The 21350-nt window shown below is 43.4% G+C and overlaps 1 protein-coding gene across 1 annotated transcript in view; it reads right to left on the bottom strand.

The window, feature by feature from the left end:
• The window catches only part of LOC134541501 (acyl-CoA synthetase short-chain family member 3, mitochondrial), a 138059-nt gene that overhangs the window by 24805 nt on the left and 91904 nt on the right, over positions 1 to 21350 (bottom strand). The window contains exons 8-10 of the mRNA XM_063384995.1: positions 11710 to 11820; positions 5166 to 5238; positions 3169 to 3295 (exon numbers count right to left, since the gene is read on the bottom strand). Of these exons, the coding sequence (XP_063241065.1) occupies positions 3169 to 3295; positions 5166 to 5238; positions 11710 to 11820 (311 nt within the window). The remainder of the gene's footprint in view (positions 1 to 3168; positions 3296 to 5165; positions 5239 to 11709; positions 11821 to 21350) is intronic.

A 21350-nucleotide genomic window follows, 5' to 3' on the forward strand; every position in this document is an offset into this window, starting at 1 on the left:
CACACACACCGTCTCTGCACTCAGTCGCCCTCAGCACCCTCACTGCGGGCACACACACCGTCTCTGCACTCAGTCGCCCTCAGCACCCTCACTGCGGGCACAACACACCGTCTCTGCACTCAGTCGCCCTCAGCACCCTCACTGCGGGCACACACACCGTCTCTGCACTCAGTCGCCCTCAGCACCCTCACTGTGGGCACACACACCGTCTCTGCACTCAGTCGCCCTCAGCACCCTCACTGCGGGCACACACACCGTCTCTGCACTCAGTCGCCCTCAGCACCCTCACTGCGGGCACACACGACGTCTCTGCACTCAGTCGCCCTCAGCACCCTCACTGCGGGCACACACACCGTCTCTGCACTCAGTCGCCCTCAGCACCCTCACTGCGGGCACACACACCGTCTCTGCACTCAGTCGCCCTCAGCACCCTCACTGCGGGCACACACGCCGTCTCTGCACTCAGTCGCCCTCAGCACCCTCACTGCGGGCACAACACACCGTCTCTGCACTCAGTCGCCCTCAGCACCCTCACTGCGGGCACACACGCCGTCTCTGCACTCAGTCGCCCTCAGCACCCTCACTGCGGGCACACACACCGTCTCTGCACTCAGTCGCCCTCAGCACCCTCACTGCGGGCACACACACCGTCTCTGCACTCAGTCGCCCTCAGCACCCTCACTGCGGGCACACACACCGTCTCTGCACTCAGTCGCCCTCAGCACTCTCACTGCGGGCACACACACCGTCTCTGCACTCAGTCGCCCTCAGCACTCTCACTGCGGGCACACACACCGTCTCTGCACTCAGTCGCCCTCAGCACCCTCACTGCGGGCACACACACCGTCTCTGCACTCAGTCGCCCTCAGCACCCTCACTGCGGGCACACACACCGTCTCTGCACTCAGTCGCCCTCAGCACCCTCACTGCGGGCACACACACCGTCTCTGCACTCAGTCGCCCTCAGCACCCTCACTGCGGGCACACACACCGTCTCTGCACTCAGTCGCCCTCAGCACCCTCACTGCGGGCACACACGCCGTCTCTGCACTCAGTCGCCCTCAGCACCCTCACTGCGGGCACAACACACCGTCTCTGCACTCAGTCGCCCTCAGCACCCTCACTGCGGGCACACACGCCGTCTCTGCACTCAGTCGCCCTCAGCACCCTCACTGCGGGCACACACACCGTCTCTGCACTCAGTCGCCCTCAGCACCCTCACTGCGGGCACACACACCGTCTCTGCACTCAGTCGCCCTCAGCACCCTCACTGCGGGCACACACACCGTCTCTGCACTCAGTCGCCCTCAGCACTCTCACTGCGGGCACACACACCGTCTCTGCACTCAGTCGCCCTCAGCACTCTCACTGCGGGCACACACACCGTCTCTGCACTCAGTCGCCCTCAGCACCCTCACTGCGGGCACACACACCGTCTCTGCACTCAGTCGCCCTCAGCACCCTCACTGCGGGCACACACACCGTCTCTGCACTCAGTCGCCCTCAGCACCCTCACTGCGGGCACACACGCCGTCTCTGCACTCAGTCGCCCTCAGCACCCTCACTGCGGGCACACACGCCGTCTCTGCACTCAGTCGCCCTCAGCACCCTCACTGCGGGCACACACGCCGTCTCTGCACTCAGTCGCCCTCAGCACCCTCACTGCGGGCACACACACCGTCTCTGCACTCAGTCGCCCTCAGCACCCTCACTGCGGGCACACACACCGTCTCTGCACTCAGTCGCCCTCAGCACCCTCACTGCGGGCACACACGCCGTCTCTGCACTCAGTCGCCCTCAGCACCCTCACTGCGGGCACACACACCGTCTCTGCACTCAGTCGCCCTCAGCACCCTCACTGCGGGCACACACACCGTCTCTGCACTCAGTCGCCCTCAGCACCCTCACTGCGGGCACACACACCGTCTCTGCACTCAGTCGCCCTCAGCACCCTCACTGCGGGCACACACACCGTCTCTGCACTCAGTCGCCCTCAGCACCCTCACTGCGGGCACAACACACCGTCTCTGCACTCAGTCGCCCTCAGCACTCTCACTGCGGGCACACACACCGTCTCTGCACTCAGTCGCCCTCAGCACCCTCACTGCGGGCACACACACCGTCTCTGCACTCAGTCGCCCTCGTCTTGCCCGAGTACAGTCATCAGATATCATTTCTTTTTAAAGAGGGGTTGTCTATAATGTCGGTTTATGGACGATAATTTTACGTGATAACGTCATAAGAAAACATTCATGAATAATTGCATACTTTTTAATTTTCAAATATTATTTACGTTTTTTTGCAAATTTAATTTAAAATATTTGTTTAAAATATAATCACGAACAATTAGTTAAAAAAAAGCCCGCCATAACCTGTTTGATATCACAGAAGATTTTTTCGCACGGTGGTTGGCCGGTTCTTTCACGCTCGGCTCAGGCGGAACGTGACAATTTCTCGCGCGTGCAGCCGGCGTTAAATCGATTTATAAGACGTTATCACCGTCAAGAATGTTCGCAGGCTTTCACGGTCATTGTCTGAAGTAGCTTGGCTTCTGGGTTGTAGCCGTGTCCTTGGCAAATAACTCACAAACGTTTAGGTCGACATTGCAGTCGCCATCATCTGGGAGCAGTTACCTACTGGACGTTTCAGTTGACATTGCAGTCGCCATCATCAGGGAGCAGTTACCTACTGGACGTTTCGGTCGACATTGCAGTCACCATCATTAGGGAGCAGTTACCTACTGGACGTTTCGGTCAACATTGCAGTCGCCATCATTTGCGAGCAGTTATCTAATGGACGTTTAGGTCGACATTGCAGTCGCCATCATTAGGGAGCAGTTACCTACTGGACGTTTCCGTCGGTTTTGCAGTCGCCATCATTAGGGAGCAGTTACCAACTGAACGTTTCGGTCGGCTTCATCAGGGAGCAGAAACGTCGGGGAATTATTCGCCAAGGACACGGCTACAACCCAGAAGCCAAGCTACTTCATTATTTTCAAAAGTTAACCTCAGCAGAACAGAACTTGGTTGTTTGCTCTGTGACGTGAGCTGGTGGGCTCCCGCCGAGAGTGACTGCACCTCGTGGTCAGCTAGCGCGCGAGGAGGTTGCCGAGCGAAGCGGCGGTTGAAGTGGTCTGAGCTGGACTCGGAGGCGGACAGAGGCACTCACCGTCGTAGCCCGGGAAGGGCATCCCTGCGGAGAACTTGGGCGGGCTGCTGCTGTGGTCCAGCCCCACGCAGGAGGCTGTGATGGCGTGGCCCGTCTCGGTCTGCCACCAGTGGTTCAGCACGGGCACCTGCGGCACAGCGCCAGGGCTACAACACCTCCTCCACTTGAGCTTGTTTGCTCCAGAGATTATATAGCGGTGTCTGCTTACTATGAGAGTATATCATCTTTGACGTGATAACGTCTTATACATCGACGGACGCCGGCTGCACGCACGAAAAAGCACGACTCATTGTCACCTTCCGTCTGAGCCGAGCGTGCAAGAAGCAAAATGGACATTGCGAAAATATTCTCCGTGTTAAAAACCAATGATGAAACCAACTATGAAAAACCAATTTTCATGGAGATCGGTTAAATGTTTTAAAAGTTGATGTGCTGCAGCGCCATCTAGCGGCGAGTTACAAAAATGGATAGCATAAAAACATTTTCCATGAAAAAAACACATAGATGTGCCAAGTTTCATGAAGACCGGTCAAACGGTATCTGAATTTATCGACGTCATACCTACATACATTCAGCATCCTATCTTATACATAGATTTAATTAAATTACATTTTTGCTCCAATCAAGGATCGAAACGACGACGCATATCGATTCAATCTTTTTTTAATAAGCGATATTTGATGAATTTTGGAATAATTCCAAACTTTAGGTTAAAAATTACAGAATTCCAAGATGGCAGCCAAGATGGTCAACAATATGGCGGGGCACCCTAGCAATAAATAATTACAGCACACTAACAGGTAAAAATTAAACTGATATGGCGGCAGTACACTATAGCCGACGAAAACAATAAGTCGGATCCAAGATAGTGGTCTCTAGCAGACAAAACAAGATGGCTGCCGTTACGTCATACTGGCTGACGTAATATCTGCCTCGGCATTAGTGGTGGGAGGTGAGTCTGCCGGTGGCTTCCGTGGAGGAAGGTTCCGTCGCCATTTTTTTTTTGCTCTCACCTTGTTCGAACGGAGGACTCCATTGCAAAGTTACTTTTTTTTTTATTAAAAATTAGTTAAGTATTTTGTATGATTTTAAAATGTTTTCCCATTAAAATCGAATGATAATTAGGATTTTCAATATGGCAGATAACATAACAAACAAACAAAATAGGGGAAGTTTCTATAATAGAAGATGGTGGGTGTGACATCATCAAGATTTTCATGTAAGAATTATTTAAATCGTAACTAAGATTTTAAAAAAAATATATATAAAAATATTAATAAATTACATTTTTAATCTCGCCGGGAATTGAATTGAGGACTGAAATGAATTAAATAACCAAAAATTAAAGTAAAAAATCTTTTTTGGGAATTTTTTGGTTAAAAATGAAACAATTTCAAGTTGACAGTCATGGTCAAGGGCGTCTACTCGACGGCTTAGGGTGGCTTGTGTTTATGAGTCATAACTCACTTTTAGGATATTTTGTTCTTCGAAGCCAAACATATTTTTAATTACTTCGACTTTCGAATTTTTAAATATTTGAGGAATAAAAAAATAAATTTTCTCTGAAAACGGGAATTTTTCCCTGAAAACGGGAATTTTCCCCTCGAAATAGGGAATCTTTAAGGACTTTTGAGGAAATATGACCCAGTTGGCCACTGACCCCATCCTCACCCTCACCCTCGACTCGGACACACCAAGCTATACTAATATACTATGATTAAAATGCATTAATAATGTTTTCGTTGTAAAAATAACTAAGCTACTCCCAGCCAACCAATTGTGGGAATTATTAAAATATATAAGTTGGAAAATCGAAGTTCACGACACATAATTTTAGAAGGAAAAACTAAATAAAATGTAAAGGAATACGGACGATGTAAGATATACTCATAACAACTGCGGTGAGTTCTAGAACAGCTGCATCTCTCCATCTTTAACAGTCACATTATCTTAAAATATATACGTTTATCACTAATGAAGCATTAGTGTGAACCAACCTTAAAGGTTTTCTCCGCCCAAGATTTCGTTTCGTTGTCACAATGTTCTCCTGCGACAAAGAGGTGCCTCAGCCTGTGAACACACAACATTTTTTTCATCTCACTTGTCCCTGAATTATCACGAAGTACAGAAACTGTCTTGATTGTATTTTTTTTTGGCCTCCCTTATAAGTTTTACAAGCGTAACACTGGTGGGTCGATTACCGGTATGTACATATTAAGCCTCGTTGATGCTATATCAAGTATTACTGTTATACTGTCGTATCGACAACACACCTAATACAGCTGCAATTTAATGGTTATTATCACTAAAGCACTTCACCCATGAGTAAAAATCTTTAGTTCGATTACAACATATATATATATATAAGCACTAGTTGATTTGCAAATGGTTCAAAGCTCACCAAAATCTTGGAGGTTAAAATTATTTGAGCCTTTTTACATAACTCGTTGAGTTACAGGTCTAAAGTCTTCTCCCACAGTGTAGCTGGTTTAGGACAGCGGCAGTATGACAACACTTTGAACACTTCATCTTAATCTCAGTGGTGTTTATTGACTTGTGCTTAGGGTCTGCTTATGTTTCAGTGTAATTCATCTTTTTGCTCTCAGTGTTCACAAATCACAAACAAAAATTTTAAAATGGCAACACTTCTTACGTTTGTAAATATATTCAATGTATAGGGCATACTAGTATGTTACGGACAATGTCTTGGCACTAGATTCGTAAGAATCCAACAATTTGAAAAGATTGAACATAACATGGTGGCAGTGGTTTTATTTAGGTTTAGCACTATGAAATTTTATCATTTAACATTGAAAGTAACAACATATTGTTTTGTGTATGCTCGACAGCCACATTGTCAACTCTAGAAAATTGTAAGCATGCTGAAGTGATTTCGATTCCAATTTAAGGTTTACTATGGTTTGTTAATAAATTAGGAGTTAATTTGGGATACATTTGCAGTTTACCTTCTTTGGTTAATTCTGTTGTCTGATTGAACATTTTCCGACCGCTCGCACGCACGCTGATTAGGGTAGATGTTTGCACACTTTGGCTTGGATTCGAACCAAGGCCACTGCGAATAACTGCGCTTCTCTGCCGTGCAGAGGTCTCATAGCGTGTTTGTGTTTGTTTGTTTCACGCCACATCACGAGCAGGTGCGCAGGTGCGACTGCAGGAGAGTGACATGGCCGACTGCCCTCACAGCCTGCACCGAGTCCCCTCCTCCTCAGGCTTAGTTCGTCCTTCGACCGCACGTTGTTCCGTCAGACGCTGCGCAGTGCGCCCTGCTTAGACTCCACTCAGCCTCGGGCAGTGCTCAATGTTCTTACAGCGGCGAACAGGATCCGTAAGCTTATATTGTCAAATGAGCAGGATTTCATGAAGTTTCTTCTTATTAAGTGTGGGGGACTTATGTTCAGATGATAACTGAGGGCATATTGCAGAAGTTGGGTTTCGCAGAGTTTAAGGCGCAAGCGATACGTTTTGCTGGCGCTGAACGAGTTTTTGAATTGTGCGTTCACGAGTTTGTTAATCGTTTTCAGCGGCCGGATGTGCCTTTGGTAGTCTTCATTAATTTATTTATTTTCCTATGCCGACATTGAAGGTTTAGAATGGTCCAAGTCTCAGCTCGTCCGCAGGTGTTGGGTAATTTGTCGCCCCTGGTTCTGCAGCATTGCTGACCAGTCTAGTAGAGCTGCGCCAGTGGAGCTGTGATGTCGAGGATGGGCTTGCTGCGGCCAGTAAATATTTGAAAGAATCCTCCTCCAATTTACCGAAGGATGTTAGGCCCGTTGCCACGAAGCATGATACGGATCGAAGCCCGTCTGGTGTGCCACTGTTATGAGTGAAAACACCGCCCAAGGTGTGCGATTCTCCACGCAACGGGTAACATCGGCTTCCGCGACCTTGAATAGTCCGGCATTGGCACCCGAAAGTGGTGTACGCAGTTAGAGGGGTCGCAGTGCAAACTGCTGCACGTTTGGTCATATGGTGTTCGAATGGGCCCAAGGAGAGGGTGGAACTATTTCAACGAGTATGCTTCCGCTATCGCTATCGGTACAAGTGCACGAGAAACAAGTCTTGACAGGCCGTAAGGCGGGACGGCTCCATAGATCCGTTATGGGCATATTGTACCCTCTCGTGTTGATAGGGTCCCGTGTTTGAAACATCGAGTCATTCAGGACGTCCAAACCAGATTTAGTTTGACAAACGGTAGCTTTGTGTATTCCCAGTTAACGGTTCCGTTGCACGTGAAAATTGGAAGATTTTTGTGGAATAAAATTTTCTGTGTGGTTCCCGGATTAGCCTTCCATGTGATCCTTGGTTAAGATTTTCTAGGTAGCACTCGCTGCGTCCTTGCTATTCGATGTAGCCATATGGAGGCAATTCAGCCTGATGCTTCCGTATGATGACGATCGTATCCTCCTAAGTGAATTGTTTGTGGAAATGTTAGTTTTATTTTTGTTCAATGTACATAGTCAAGTCTGTAGTCAGGACTAAGTATTTAATGGATCAAAACAAAATCTCTGGTCGTGTAGTAAACGTAAAACATGCTTAGTTAGTTAGCCGGTATTCTTGTAGTAGATTATATCCCTACTGTAGGTCTGATAGTATTGAGACTTATCTTGTCTGCTGAAAATAAAACATAGTTGTTTGAAAAACATGACATGCATCGACGAAGAAGGCCTGTGGTTCGGATTCGCTTACCCTATATGCCTGACTCTGGACATATTGCATACTTATTACTGACAAAGAAAAACTCATGGTTAGAATGAATTTTGCCTTCATGGGAGTAGTTGGCACTCTAGTTGTCTAAAGATGCATCGAGTTAGGCTTTCTAGGTAGGCATAGTTATATTGAGTTAAGATATTTATTTAGTCGAAGAATAGTCTTGCATAGTCATTTTTAGTATAAATGATGATTAATATGTTACTGCCTTAATTTCCCCCCCCCCCCCCCCCCGCATCGACGAAGGCCTGAAACAAGGTTTGAAATCCAACGATTTAATCATTACATGAAAAAATGATTTTAATTATAATTTTTTGAATTAGGATATTAATTGCAGATTTTTTAGATGGCCTTTTTAGCATCTACTAAGTCCCAAACCAAAAACTGAAATTGATTGAATCAATCTATATATTAATAGGTGGTTATTAAATTTTATTTTTTATTTTCCCCCAAATTTTTAGGTTAAAAATTACAGAATTTCAAGATAGCGATCTAGATGGCCGACGGTCTGGTGATAAACAACACTACTGCACTCTAGCAGGTGAACTATAATCAATATGGCGGGGCAGCATTCTCTGGCAAATGAAAAAAAAATAGCGACTTAGAGATGGCCGAAATGACATCATACTGGTTGGCATACTATCTGCCTTGTGTAGTGGTGGTAGGAGCTCAGTTTGCTGGTAACCTCTGTGGGGAAGGACCTATCACCATTTTTAATCGAATGACTTTATCATATTCGATCCAAGGACCCCAAGCTCCATGATGTAAGAATGTTTGGTACATATTAAATTCTTAATACTATTGAAATTAAAATATTACTTTTCAAAAAAAATTTAAGTTTTCAATTTTTTTGGAAAATAATTACGAAATTTATGGTTTATGTTGGTTTGTCGATGGAGAATTTATGCAGCTTTGGGGAATTATCGTTCTTTTAGAGGCAAACAAACTTTTAAGCATTTAGAATCATTAATTTTTGTTTTCATTTTTCAGAAAATATTTTCACGAAAATGAAAATTTTTAGAATTTTTTAATTTTTCCTTTTTAGATTTTTTTTAGATTATTGTGGATTTTTAAAATTAAAAAACTAGAAATTTTGAGTGTTTTCGGCAAATATTCGACATATTTTGGCAGATAATGAAGGTCAAGCTCATTTAAGATGGCCGCCATGACATCACACTCTAAGATTGCGTGCTTCGACAGACACCACTCACCGGTACCAGGCAGTAGTGGAACATTTATATACGTACTTCTTGTAGAGTTACACTGGCTTGACATAACAATAATGTAGGCCCATATATTATTTTGTTAGCTTGAGAATTTCACACGGAGACGTCATGACAGTGTAGTTTTTACTTAATGTCAAGAATTTTCATAAAAAAATAACTTTTAATATATACATATTCAAAACATATCTACCATTTAAATCCTAAACACAATGAAAGGGATGTATTATTGAAATCACCAAGCTGGCCAGCAGCGGGTCACCAAGCTGGTGCCCAGACCCGTGACCTCAGTGTGGCCCGAGTGCCTTCACAGTCACCATATTGTATAACCCAATCCACACTGCCGTCTGCTCTAACCTTCAACAATTAAAAACCCGTTATGGCATAACATGAATGTGTGAAGTGTTCTCAATTATTCACACTACATTATATTAGAAATTTGTAGAAGCTACAGAAGAACAGGAATACATAATTTTTAAGCGAATCTATATATTGCCAAACATTCAGTCCACTCCTCAGTCCACTCGGTCCACTCCTAAGTCCACTCCTCAGACCACTCCTCAGTCTACTCCTCAGTCCACTCCTCAGTCCACTCCTCAGTCCACTCCTAAGTCCACACCTCAGTCCACTCCTCAGTCCACTCCTCAGTCCAAACCTCAGTCCACACCTCAGTCCAATCCTGAGTCCACACCTCAGTCCACTCCTCAGTCCACTCCTCAGTCCACTCCTCAGTCCATTCCTCAGTCCACTCCTCAGTCCACTCCTCAGTCCACTCCTCAGTCCACTCCTCAGACCACTCCTCAGTCCACTCCTCAGTCCACTCCTCAGTCCAATCCTGAGTCCACTCCTCAGTCCACTCCTCAGTCCACTCCTCAGTCCACTCCTCAGTCCACTCCTCAGTCGACACCAGTCCACTCCTCAGTCCACTCCTCAGTCCACACTTCAGTCTATCCTCAGACCACTCCAATATCCACTCCTCAGTCCACTCCTCCGTCCACTCCTCAGTCCACTCCTCAGTCCACTCCTCAGTCCACTCCTCAGTCCACTCCTCAGTCCACTCCTCAGTCCACTCCTCAGTCCACACCTCAGTCCACTCCTCAGACCACTCCTCAGTCCACTCCTCAGTCCACTCCTCAGTCCAATCCTGAGTCCACTCCTCAGTCCACTCCTCAGTCCACTCCTCAGTCCAATCCTGAGTCCACTCCTCAGTCCACTCCTCAGTCCACTCCTCAGTCCACTCCTCAGTCCACTCCTCAGTCCAATCCTAAGTCCACTCCTCAGTCCAATCCTCAGTCCAATCCTCAGTCCACTCCTCAGTCCACACCTCAGACCACTCCTCAGTCCACTCCTCAGTCCACTCCTCAGTCCACTCCTCAGTCCACACCTGAGTCCACACCTCAGTCCTCACCTCAGTCCAATCCTCAATCCACTCCTCAGTCCACTCCTCAGTCCACACCTCAGTCCACTCCTCAGACCACTCCTCAGTCCACTCCTCAGTCCACTCCTCAGTCCAATCCTGAGTCCACTCCTCAGACCACTCCTCAGACCACTCCTCAGACCACTCCTCAGTCCACTCCTCAGTCCAATCCTGAGTCCACTCCTCAGTCCACTCAGTCCACTCCTCAGTCCACACTTCAGTCCACTCCTCAGACCACTCCTCAGTCCACTCCTCAGTCCACTCCTCAGACCACTCCTCAGTCCACTCCTCAGTCCACTCCTCAGTCCACACCTCAGTCCACTCCTCAGTCCACTCCTCAGTCCACTCCTCAGTCCACTCCTCAGACCACTCCTCAGTCCACTCCTCAGACCACTCCTCAGTCCACTCCTCAGTCCACTCCTCAGTCCACTCCTCAGTCCACTCCTCAGACCACTCCTCAGTCCAATCCTGAGTCCACTCCTCAGTCCAATCCTCAGTCCACTCAGTCCACTCCTCAGTCCACACCTCAGTCCACTCCTCAGACCACTCCTCAGTTCACTCCTCAGTCCACTCCTCAGTCCAATCCTGAGTCCACTCCTCAGTCCACTCCTCAGTCCACTCCTCAGTCCAATCCTGAGTCCACTCCTCAGTCCACTCAGTCCACTCCTCAGTCCACACCTCAGTCCACTCCTCAGACCACTCCTCAGTCCACTCCTCAGTCCACTCCTCAGACCACTCCTCAGTCCACTCCTCAGTCCACTCCTCAGTCCACACCTCAGTCCACTCCTCAGTCCACTCCTCAGTCCACTCCTCAGTCCACTCCTCAGACCACTTCTCAGTCCACTCCTCAGACCACTCCTCAGTCCACTCCTCAGTCCATTCCTCAATCCACTCCTCAGTCCACTCCTCAGTCCACTCCTCAGACCACTCCTCAGTCCAATCCTGAGTCCACTCCTCAGTCCAATCTTCAGTCCACTCAGTCCACTCCTCAGTCCACACCTCAGTCCACTCCTCAGACCACTCCTCAGACCACTCCTCAGTCCACTCCTCAGTCCAATCCTGAGTCCACTCCGCAGTCCACTCCTGAGTCCACTCCTCAGACAACTCCTCAGTCAACTCAATAATTCCTAATGATCGGGAGGAGGGGCGGTAGTAAGGAAAGCAGCCACTCACGAGTCAGTGCAGTACTTCTTGCCGGCCTTCGTCTCCGGGTCTTCGCGCCTGATGACTCTGAGCGCAGTCGGCGCAGTCAGCAGCCCGCTCACCTGGTGCTCGTGGATGAGCCTGGAACACGCGTCAGCTGCACTCCGTGCTCGTGGATGAGCCGTTTCAACACGTGAATGGTAACTGTTCCTTTCTTCAAAAAGTGCATGACAGAAACTTGCATGTGTGAAAACATTCAAACATTAACATTATTTACGAAAATGTTCGAATGCTTAGCTGGATATTTAATTAAAATATGGGAATATCTATATTTAGTACAAGCTTTAATACGGTAAAAAAAAATGTTATACCTAAACAGAGTTAATATGTGAGGCGGAAAGCAAAAAGGTATCTTTTGTCAGCGTTGTCAAATTTTCAGTACAGTCGAAATTAGTAGTTTGGGTAAAAATGATTGATTTTGGAATTTTTGCGTTTTATTAGAGTTCAGTTTGTCCTCTAGATGTTGGTAATCGATTACAATACCGCTATAATTGGATGAAACACTTGAAATGTAAAAGAATAAAAATTCTGTGTTGTTTTAAATTTTTAAGCGTTTTATTTCTGAAAACGCCAATTTCCTTTTATAAAATTCAAATGCTTGTAACTTACTCCAAAAAATATCAGAGACATAATTTTTGCATAAAGTTTTTTATAATTTATAAATAAATTTTAAATAATATAAATAACTAAATCCTAAATATTGCTGACAAAAGTTCCTTCTCTGTTTTCCGCCTCACATATTATATTAGCAGGTAGGCCTACATACTATGTGTTAACCGTTAAAAATATATACAAAAAGTAAAACTTTTTCAGTGTGAATAGCCCCGTGTGGTTAATGTGCCCTCTCCTGCTAGTCAAATAACCATTTGGGCTTCAGTGGAGCACCACTTTGTCACTCTCTGTCAGGAGTTGGCATGTTCATAAGATTTGCTTAACTCGCGAACTAAGTACGATTCCAAAACACCGAAACTCCCCCGAATGACGGTGCTAAAGGCAAAAGATTGCAGAAATAATATTCAGGAGAACTGGGTGGAACCAGGAGAACATTTACACTAAACCTTTACTAATTACTACACCAATTTTGAGTTCTGTAATATTATAAGCAGGTTTAATCAAAATAACTAGCGATATCATACAAATAACTAAACTCCAAATGGCTGCTACCATAAGCCATCCACATATCAACAAAAGTCATTAACAAGGTCATTAAAACGTTGCTTTATAATATTTTCCTAATATACGCATCGCCAAAATACAAATAGATATTACAAATGTTTCTTGCATACTAAAGGGCAAAAAAATGGTGGCAGCTCAGACAAAATATAAATAAATATTTTGCAAGTAGTATATAATAGGGCATACTAGATCAGGATGCAGGTAGTGGATTGAAGATTGTCGACCGCCATCTTGGATTTGTGACGTCACGGCGGCAAAAATTCCTCAAAATTCCTCAAAAATGACTCAAAATGACTCAAAATTTCCCGTTTTAAGAAAAAAATTCCCGTTTTCGAGGGAAAAATTCCCGTTTCGAGGGAAAATTTCCCGATTTAGTCCTTAAAAATCCCAACGGCTAGAAATGTCCTGATAGAGGCTTAAGCATCCTTAACTCAAGCCTCAGTTAAGCCTCTATCAGGATGTGACCTTGACCTTTGACCTTGATCCCGACGGCCATCTTGGATCCACCATCTTGGATGACGTCATTTCGTTTTCTCGAACATTCCGGCATTGTGTTATCGGCCATTTTGAATTATGACGTCACCGTTGCAATTTCCGTTACGGTCGCCATCTTTAAATTTATTATCCGATTTTAATGAAAAAAAATTTAAAAATTATAAAAAAAATTAAATAATACAATTTTTAATAAAATATTTAAAAAACAAACATTTACAACACGGAGCTCGGAGTCCTCGGTTCAAACCCGACGAGTGCAAAAAAATAAAAATGGCGACCGATCCTTCCCCCGCGGTGGCTGCAGGCATACTGACTCCCTCCACTTTTTTTTTCAAAGCATATATATATCGTCAGGTAGTATGCTATCATGTCCGCCATCTTGTCTTCATCCACTGGAGACCACCATCTTGTTTTCGTCTGCTAGAGTGTGCCGATATCATGTAGTATAATTATCTGGTCACCACACCTTTGACCTTGACCTTAAACTTTGACCTTGACCTTGAACTTTGACCTTGACCTTGAAATTTGACCTTGACCTTGAACTTTGACCTTGACCTTGAACTTTGACCTTGACCTTGAACTTTGACCTTGACCTTGACCTTGAAATTTGACCTTGACCTTGAAATTTGACATTGACCTTGAACTTTGACCTTGAACTTTGACCTTGACCTTAAAATTTGACCTTGACCTAGAAATTTGACTTTGACCTTGAAATTTTACTTTGTCCTTGAAATTTGACTTTGTCCTTGATGTCCATCACGGATCCATCATTTTATGTTCAGTACATGCTACCAGGAGCGACCACCTGCTGGAGTACACCATCTTGTGCGTGTACTCGTATTACCATCATGCTAGTTTTATTCTAACATGCTACAGTGCAGTAATCATTTATTATTACTGAGGTACCCACCATCTTGAAATTTGACCGCCATCTTGAAATCATGTAATTATTTAGCTAGAAATGCGGGAAAAATTCCAATAGTCTCCGAAAAAATCATTTATTAATTTACAAATCGAATCGATGGATCCCTGTCCACGGTTCGATTCTTGACCAGAGACAGTTGTAACTAATTATTAAATAAATGTTAGGTTCTGCTTTCCATTACCTTTCGCGGAGTTTATTAATCATTCACTCTACGAAAATCAACTCAAGTCAATATACCGGACCAACGAATTAAATCAGTGCCGATTAGCCTATTATGAAAGTCTAATTTTTCAATAATCTGAATAACATATAAGCCGTTCATGTACAAAGCCACACATATAGATCAATTGCCTTCAGTCCATGAGACCGAGTCATGTCATTATCAGACGTATAGGCTAGTCATTTCAGGACCACATGACCTTCGTAATCCATCGTGACATTTTTATACATTCTAAAGGACCAAGTAACCTTGTAAAATATTTTAGTAACACCAAGAGGTGATAAACTAGTAAATATTCAATCACTACATTTTGTACTACGCGCAATCAACAAAAAAGGAAGCACCAACAACGAAAAGACAGCACCACCAACGAAAAGGCAGCACATTTGGAAGCACCGACAACGAAAAGGCAGCACATTTGGAAGCACCGACTACGAAAAGGCAGCACATTTGGAAGCACCGACAACGAAAAGGCAGCACATTTGGAAGCACCGACAACGAAAAGGCAGCACATTTGGAAGCACCGACAACGAAAAGGCAGCACATTTGGAAGCACCGTCATCGAAAAGGCAGCACATTTGGAAGCACCGACAACGTAAAGGCAGCACATTTGGAAGCACCGACAACGAAAAGGCAGCACATTTGGAAGCACCGACAACGAAAAGGCAGCACATTTGGAAGCACCGACAACAAAAAGGCAGCACATTTGGAAGCACCGACAACGAAAAGGCAGCACATTTGGAAGCACCGACAACGAAAAGGCAGCACATTTGGAAGCACCGACAACGAAAAGGCAGCACATTTGGAAGCACCGACAACGAAAAGGCAGCACATTTGGAAGCACCGACAACGAAAAGGCAGCACATTTGGAAGCACCGACAACGAAAAGGCAGCACATTTGGAAGCACCGACAACGAAAAGGCAGCACATTTGGAAGCACCGACAACGAAAAGGCAGCACATTTGGAAGCACCGACAACGAAAAGGCAGCACATTGGAAGCACCGACAACGAAAAGGCAGCACATTTGGAAGCACCGCCAACGAAAAGGCAGCACATTTTGGATGCATCATCGAATAAGGAAGCACATTTGGAAGCTCCATCAACTAAAAAAGGCAAAAAGGAAGCACAAGTTACGAGATCTAAGTCTTAGTAAGAAATCATAATACAAGAAATAAAAACATTACATTCTTATAATTTAAATTATTTATTTTATTGCTTTACATTATACAAATGCAAGTAAAACAAGTCAATATTGTATGTAGCCAGCATTCCTCAGTTCCTTGAGTATGAAGGATATTTCTTTGATGCACGAATAGTTTCCTGCACAAAGCGAACCATGTAGTAGTCTTAGCCGGTCAATCAATATGTTTGGATCTTTCCATGATGTGTAATCATTCTCTTCTACCACCATCTTCCTTGCACCTTTATAATAAATATTATGATCTCTGGTGTCTTCCGTTTTACCACCAACCTCAGGGTAACTTTCATGTTTGAGACGGTGATCATCACAAGCTTGATCAGATTTATTTAATATATCACGTCGTTTCCATCGTTTCGGTCTCAGGACACCGCCACATTCTTCGATCTTGGCAGCTTTAGGTGCTTCATCATAGTCTATGTCTTTGTCAACAGCCTCAGAGTCACTGTAACAATCACCGTAGAAGGAATCGTCTTCACCCAATTTACCGTAATAATTCGATGTTGATGATGTTGAAGTGTCTTCATCGTCTTCGTGCTTCCTTTTTAGGAGTCCATCATTTTTACAAAGTAGGAAAGATCTACTTGAATTCGGCTGGAATATATTCTCACTTTTCACGTTAAGGATTCTTCCATTGTCTTCATTCTTCCGTAAATCATCAACCTTCTTCAATTTAAGTTCTTTGTCGAGATCGGAAGAGCCAAGAAAATTATTGTCGTAATGCAGATCACTCTTCCTTAGGCTAGTAGATTCATCGTTGTCCTCTAGCTTGTACGCAGGCTTGGCGCTACAAGTTCTGCCATGTCTTTTTAGGCTCTCTCTCCGTGTAAACGACTTGCTACATCGAACACAACTTATCATATTGCGCAGTGGATTTTTAACACAGTCATTCTTCTCGTGTTGTCTTTTATTCTTTCTCAAGATAAACTCTTTACTGCAAAACTTACACCTATGTTCTTTCGAAACAGCGTCAGATCCCAAATCGGAATTCATATTAGTTACTGAGACTAATGCCAGATACCAATTGAGTGTTTTAAATTAGATTCAATACTTAAATAGAAATTTTTTCATATTTCATCAGCGAGAATTAATATATCTCATGCAAAAGTACTTTATGCATGTAGTTCTGCTTTTCAACAACAGATATCGCCACATGTTGCTTGCAGGTTAATAATATTTAGTTATTTTATGCGGGATGCGGGATGCTCACTAACGATCGCAAAAGAAGGATGGCTTCGTTAGACTCCAAGGAAAAGGAAGTTCGTCTTGCATGTTGGTGCTCCACAGATGTCTCATGGCGTAATATTAATTTGACTGAGTAATAATATTTGTTAATTCCACCTGATAAAAATATTGCAAGTTTTTATTCAGTAGCAGAAATTATCGAATTAAATGTAACTCCAAATAAAATGACATGTCTCATTAGAACAAAAAAAAATCCATGCAGAGAGCGGTTTCTCAGAATAGTCAGAAACACTTGAAGAAACCACAGGAATGATTGCAAGAACACGGGAAAAACCATCAAAATATTGTCAAGAATAATCAGGAGCACACTGAGAAAACCACTATAATATTAACAATAATAATCGGAAGCACACGGAGAAAACTATCATAATATTGGCAAGAATAATCAGGAGCACACGAAGAAAACCGCCACAAGTTTTCTTTGATATCATTAAAATAAAAAAAAAATTAATAAAAAATAAAAACGAAAAAAAATTCAAACATTCTGGCTTGTACTAGAACTCTATCTTTGCTCAACAATGAGAAGTTCACAAGCTAGCAGAATGTTTGAATTTTTTTTTCGTTTTTATTTTTTATTAATTTTTTTTTTTGTATTTTAATGATATCAAAGAAAACTTGTGGCGGTTTTCTTCGTGTGCTCCTGATCATTCTTGCCAATATTATGATAGTTTTCTCCGTGTGCTTCCGATTATTATTGTTAATATTATAGTGGTTTTCTCAGTGTGCTCCTGATTATTCTTGACAATATTTTGATGGTTTTTCCCGTGTTCTTGCAATCATTCCTGTGGTTTCTTCAAGTGTTTCTGACTATTCTGAGAAACCGCTCTCTGCATGGATTTTTTTTTTGTTCTAATGAGACATCTCATTTTATTTGGAGTTACATTTAATTCGATAATTTCTGCTACTAAATCAAAACTTGCAATATTTTTATCAGGTGGAATTAACAAATATCATTACTCAGTCAAATTAATATTACGCCATGAGACATCTGTGGAGCACCAACATGCAAGACGAACTTCCTTTTCCTTGGAGTCTAACGAAGCCATCCTTCTTTTGCGATCGTTAGTGAGCATCCCGCATCCCGCATAAAATAACTAAATATTATTTACCTGCAAGCAACATGTGGCGATATCTGTTGTTGAAAAGCAGAACTACATGCATAAAGTACTTTTGCATGAGATATATTAATTCTCGCTGATGAAATATGAAAAAATTTCTATTTAAGTATTGAATCTAATTTAAAACACTCAATTGGTATCTGGAATTAGTCTCAGTAACTAATATGAATTCCGATTTGGGATCTGACGCTGTTTCGAAAGAACATAGGTGTAAGTTTTGCAGTAAAGAGTTTATCTTGAGAAAGAATAAAAGACAACACGAGAAGAATGACTGTGTTAAAAATCCACTGCGCAATATGATAAGTTGTGTTCGATGTAGCAAGTCGTTTACACGGAGAGAGAGCCTAAAAAGACATGGCAGAACTTGTAGCGCCAAGCCTGCGTACAAGCTAGAGGACAACGATGAATCTACTAGCCTAAGGAAGAGTGATCTGCATTACGACAATAATTTTCTTGGCTCTTCCGATCTCGACAAAGAACTTAAATTGAAGAAGGTTGATGATTTACGGAAGAATGAAGACAATGGAAGAATCCTTAACGTGAAAAGTGAGAATATATTCCAGCCGAATTCAAGTAGATCTTTCCTACTTTGTAAAAATGATGGACTCCTAAAAAGGAAGCACGAAGACGATGAAGACACTTCAACATCATCAACATCGAATTATTACGGTAAATTGGGTGAAGACGATTCCTTCTACGGTGATTGTTACAGTGACTCTGAGGCTGTTGACAAAGACATAGACTATGATGAAGCACCTAAAGCTGCCAAGATCGAAGAATGTGGCGGTGTCCTGAGACCGAAACGATGGAAACGACGTGATATATTAAATAAATCTGATCAAGCTTGTGATGATCACCGTCTCAAACATGAAAGTTACCCTGAGGTTGGTGGTAAAACGGAAGACACCAGAGATCATAATATTTATTATAAAGGTGCAAGGAAGATGGTGGTAGAAGAGAATGATTACACATCATGGAAAGATCCAAACATATTGGTTGACCGGCTAAGACTACTACATGGTTCGCTTTGTGCAGGAAACTATTCGTGCATCAAAGAAATATCCTTCATACTCAAGGAACTGAGGAATGCTGGCTACATACAATATTGACTTGTTTTACTTGCATTTGTATAATGTAAAGCAATAAAATAAATAATTTAAATTATAAGAATGTAATGTTTTTATTTCTTGTATTATGATTTCTTACTAAGACTTAGATCTCGTAACTTGTGCTTCCTTTTTGCCTTTTTTAGTTGATGGAGCTTCCAAATGTGCTTCCTTATTCGATGATGCATCCAAAATGTGCTGCCTTTTCGTTGGCGGTGCTTCCAAATGTGCTGCCTTTTCGTTGTCGGTGCTTCCAATGTGCTGCCTTTTCGTTGTCGGTGCTTCCAAATGTGCTGCCTTTTCGTTGTCGGTGCTTCCAAATGTGCTGCCTTTTCGTTGTCGGTGCTTCCAAATGTGCTGCCTTTTCGTTGTCGGTGCTTCCAAATGTGCTGCCTTTTCGTTGTCGGTGCTTCCAAATGTGCTGCCTTTTCGTTGTCGGTGCTTCCAAATGTGCTGCCTTTTCGTTGTCGGTGCTTCCAAATGTGCTGCCTTTTCGTTGTCGGTGCTTCCAAATGTGCTGCCTTTTCGTTGTCGGTGCTTCCAAATGTGCTGCCTTTACGTTGTCGGTGCTTCCAAATGTGCTGCCTTTTCGTTGTCGGTGCTTCCAAATGTGCTGCCTTTTCGTTGTCGGTGCTTCCAAATGTGCTGCCTTTACGTTGTCGGTGCTTCCAAATGTGCTGCCTTTTCGATGACGGTGCTTCCAAATGTGCTGCCTTTTCGTTGTCGGTGCTTCCAAATGTGCTGCCTTTTCGTTGTCGGTGCTTCCAAATGTGCTGCCTTTTCGTTGTCGGTGCTTCCAAATGTGCTGCCTTTTCGTAGTCGGTGCTTCCAAATGTGCTGCCTTTTCGTTGTCGGTGCTTCCAAATGTGCTGCCTTTTCGTTGGTGGTGCTGTCTTTTCGTTGTTGGTGCTTCCTTTTTTGTTGATTGCTAGTAGTACAAAATGTAGTGATTGAATATTTACTAGTTTATCACCTCTTGGTGTTACTAAAATATTTTACAAGGTTACTTGGTCCTTTAGAATGTATAAAAATGTCACGATGGATTACGAAGGTCATGTGGTCCTGAAATGACTAGCCTATACGTCTGATAATGACATGACTCGGTCTCATGGACTGAAGGCAATTGATCTATATGTGTGGCTTTGTACATGAACGGCTTATATGTTATTCAGATTATTGAAAAATTAGACTTTCATAATAGGCTAATCGGCACTGATTTAATTCGTTGGTCCGGTATATTGACTTGAGTTGATTTTCGTAGAGTGAATGATTAATAAACTCCGCGAAAGGTAATGGAAAGCAGAACCTAACATTTATTTAATAATTAGTTACAACTGTCTCTGGTCAAGAATCGAACCGTGGACAGGGATCCATCGATTCGATTTGTAAATTAATAAATGATTTTTTCGGAGACTATTGGAATTTTTCCCGCATTTCTAGCTAAATAATTACATGATTTCAAGATGGCGGTCAAATTTCAAGATGGTGGGTACCTCAGTAATAATAAATGATTACTGCACTGTAGCATGTTAGAATAAAACTAGCATGATGGTAATACGAGTACACGCACAATGGTGTACTCCAGCAGGTGGTCGCTCCTGGTAGCATGTACTGAACATAAAATGATGGATCCGTGATGGACATCAAGGACAAAGTCAAATTTCAAGGACAAAGTAAAATTTCAAGGTCAAAGTCAAATTTCTAGGTCAAGGTCATATTTCAAGGTCAAGGTCAAATTTTAAGGTTAAGGTCAAATTTCAAGGTCAAGGTCAAATTTCAAGGTCAAAGTCGAAGTTCAAGGTCAAGTTCAAAGTTCAAGGTCAAGGTCAAAGTTCAAGGTCAAGGTCAAATTTCAAGGTCAATGTCAAAGTTCAAGGTCAAGGTAAAGTTCAAGGTCAAGTTTCAAGGTCAAGGTCAAAGTTTAAGGTCAAGGTCAAAGGTGTGGTGACCAGATAATTATACTACATGATATCGGCACACTCTAGCAGACGAAAACAAGATGGTGGTCTCCAGTGGATGAAGACAAGATGGCGGACATGATGTCATACTACCTGACGATATATATATGCTTTGAAAAAAAAAGTGGAGGGAGTCAGTATGCCTGCAGCCACCGCGGGGGAAGGATCG

The sequence above is a fragment of the Bacillus rossius genome, assembly GCF_032445375.1.
Source record: "Bacillus rossius redtenbacheri isolate Brsri chromosome 4 unlocalized genomic scaffold, Brsri_v3 Brsri_v3_scf4_1, whole genome shotgun sequence".
Lineage (NCBI taxonomy): Eukaryota > Metazoa > Arthropoda > Insecta > Phasmatodea > Bacillidae > Bacillus > Bacillus rossius.